Source organism: Sinocyclocheilus anshuiensis, unplaced genomic scaffold (genome assembly GCF_001515605.1).
Source record: "Sinocyclocheilus anshuiensis isolate Anshui unplaced genomic scaffold, SAMN03320099.WGS_v1.1 scaffold183, whole genome shotgun sequence".
Classification (NCBI taxonomy): Eukaryota; Metazoa; Chordata; class Actinopteri; order Cypriniformes; family Cyprinidae; genus Sinocyclocheilus; species Sinocyclocheilus anshuiensis.
The window spans coordinates 1,928,357-1,930,664 of record NW_015548309.1 but is presented as its reverse complement, the minus strand read 5'-3'; the positions used below and the strand labels follow the sequence as shown (position 1 = coordinate 1,930,664).

Genomic DNA, 2,308 nt, shown 5'->3' with positions numbered 1-2,308 from the left:
CATACACACATATATATATATATATATATATATATATACATATATATTACTATATATAATTATATATATAATTATTTCTTACATATTTTATCATAATATTTTAGTTATTCATATAATAATAATAATAATAATAGTTAATAAAAACTTACTGTAAAAAGATTATGTAAACAAGGATATCTAGCGCTCCCAAGTTGTCAAAAAGAACACTGCAGATTGAAAAAAATCAATAGTGAAATGCTGCCATGTATTGGTAGAAATGGGTAACTAAAATGTCAATTTCAATACTTAAATTCTACACACAGTACGTCAGTGCATTAATTTATCATGACAAACTTTATAAATATTCATATAGTTCTGTAGTGCATTTCAAAAAATAAAGCCATACCTTTTATGATGGCAATTGCCAACATCAAACATCTATGGAGAAGACTTTAAAGTTATATTTTAATGTATATATATTTATTATGCATATTAGAATTTTCATTACACTTGTTCAATATTATAGCTTATGTATATAATTATGTTCTGTTTGAAGATTTTTATGTATAAATGGTATAAATAGGTAATTATATACTTATATTTTTGTGTATGAAATAAACTATTTGTGTGAAAAAAGGGGAGAAAACTCAAGAATAATAATGTCTCAAGAAGAAATAATTTTAAAATATTCTCAGGAGTTTTGTCATTTAAATGGGTTCATTTAGTTCAAGGTGGATGGCCTTTTTTTTACTCCACTGAAAATATTCCAGCACATTGTAGGTGAATTAATGCATCTGAAATTAGTATACATGAGTCTGAAAATGTTCTTTATACAATAGACCCATTAGATGCATGCCAGAACTTTGCCACCTGTGCCAACAGAAGCTGCATATATGTGTACCATAAAAGGTGGATTCAATGCCATTCAATGCTAATTACAATAGCAGAAAAAAATATTTAATTTGATTTAATCATTTAATTTTATTTTATTATTGATTTCTCTCTCTCAGCCTGCAGAACCTCTTAACATTAATCATTATGCCACTAAGAAGAGTGTAGCAGAGAGCATGCTGGATGTGGCGCTGCTGATGGCAAACGCCTCTCAGCTGAAAGCCGTCCTGGAGCAGGGCCCCGAGTTCAAGTACTACCTCACTGTCATCGTCCTCATCGCCACATCACTCTTCTTCCAAGTGCTCGCGGGGACTCTCTTTGTCCACATGGGTGAGAGTGAAATCCATCATGCATTATACACAAAACCTGTAAAGGATTTTAGAGGGTTCATTTTTGTTAGCACAAATCCAAATCAGATGTTTTATATTTAGTGATTCCTTTTCATACAATCTTCCCTTTTCAGCACGCAAAAACCTGAATGACGTGGCCAATCAGAGGAAGTTGGACATAATAAACAATGTGGCCACTGTGCTGGTGTTTCTCACCGTCATCATCAACATCTTCATCACCGCTTTTGGAGTGCAGAAGACAGGTCTCTATCCTAAGCAGTAAACTGTCTGTGAGATCATACAGGTGATACAGAAAAAAATTCCAATGTTGAATATGTATGCCACAAACAATATGATAAGCAAATTGACTGTTTCTTTCATGTTGTTTGATTTTAGGGTCTCAATAATGGTTATGATGAAAGTCACATTCTTCAGACCAGTCCAATCATGAAAGACTTCCTTCTGGGTTTGATATTTCTTATAGGACACATAATTATTTTATGGTCTTTTTTATTTATTTCTACGGAGGGCATTATATTAAAGGGTCTATAAAACAACATACATTTATCATAGACTGTCTAGTGATTTATATTACCCAAAGGTAAAACTATAATCAAATAACACAAATTCATCATCTAATATGTGTTCTATACTTCATACTGTCCCAACTATTAATAAACGTTTATTGTGAAATACTCAACTGTTTACCATCCAGTTTAAATGATCTCTGGCACCTTTTCTGTACAAAATGTCTATGGAATGTCCCCCTAAAACATGGAAAGCCAACAAATGTGTGTGTGTTTGTGTGTGTGTGTGTGTGTGTGTGTGTTTTATACAGTACACAACGATGGAGATCAAAATAGAGAACAATCTATAAATATTTGACTTTTTCTGAAATATTGTTAATCTTTATCGCTCAAAGTTTGCAGCTGTAGTTATACCCCTGTTAACATTTGACAAAGTATCCAATGCATTTAAAAAAAATCTTTATCTTGTGGAAAACACAGTAATCAAAATTGGAGAACAGTAACCACTGTAGCACGAAAACTAACATTTTGGATGGTTACAGCGGTCAGAAATTAGTAGGAAGTGTAGAGGCTCCTGGTATG

At 32.1% G+C, this 2,308-nt stretch overlaps 1 protein-coding gene across 1 annotated transcript in view; it reads left to right on the top strand.

The window, feature by feature from the left end:
- Positions 1 to 2,048, top strand: part of LOC107656339 (ninjurin-2-like) — a 21,694-nt gene extending 19,646 nt beyond the window's left edge. Inside the window, exons 2-4 of the mRNA XM_016444145.1 lie at positions 990 to 1,200; positions 1,334 to 1,503; positions 1,596 to 2,048. Of these exons, the coding sequence (XP_016299631.1) occupies positions 990 to 1,200; positions 1,334 to 1,482 (360 nt within the window). The 3' untranslated portion in view covers positions 1,483 to 1,503; positions 1,596 to 2,048. The remainder of the gene's footprint in view (positions 1 to 989; positions 1,201 to 1,333; positions 1,504 to 1,595) is intronic.
- Positions 2,049 to 2,308: the final 260 nt, after the last annotated feature.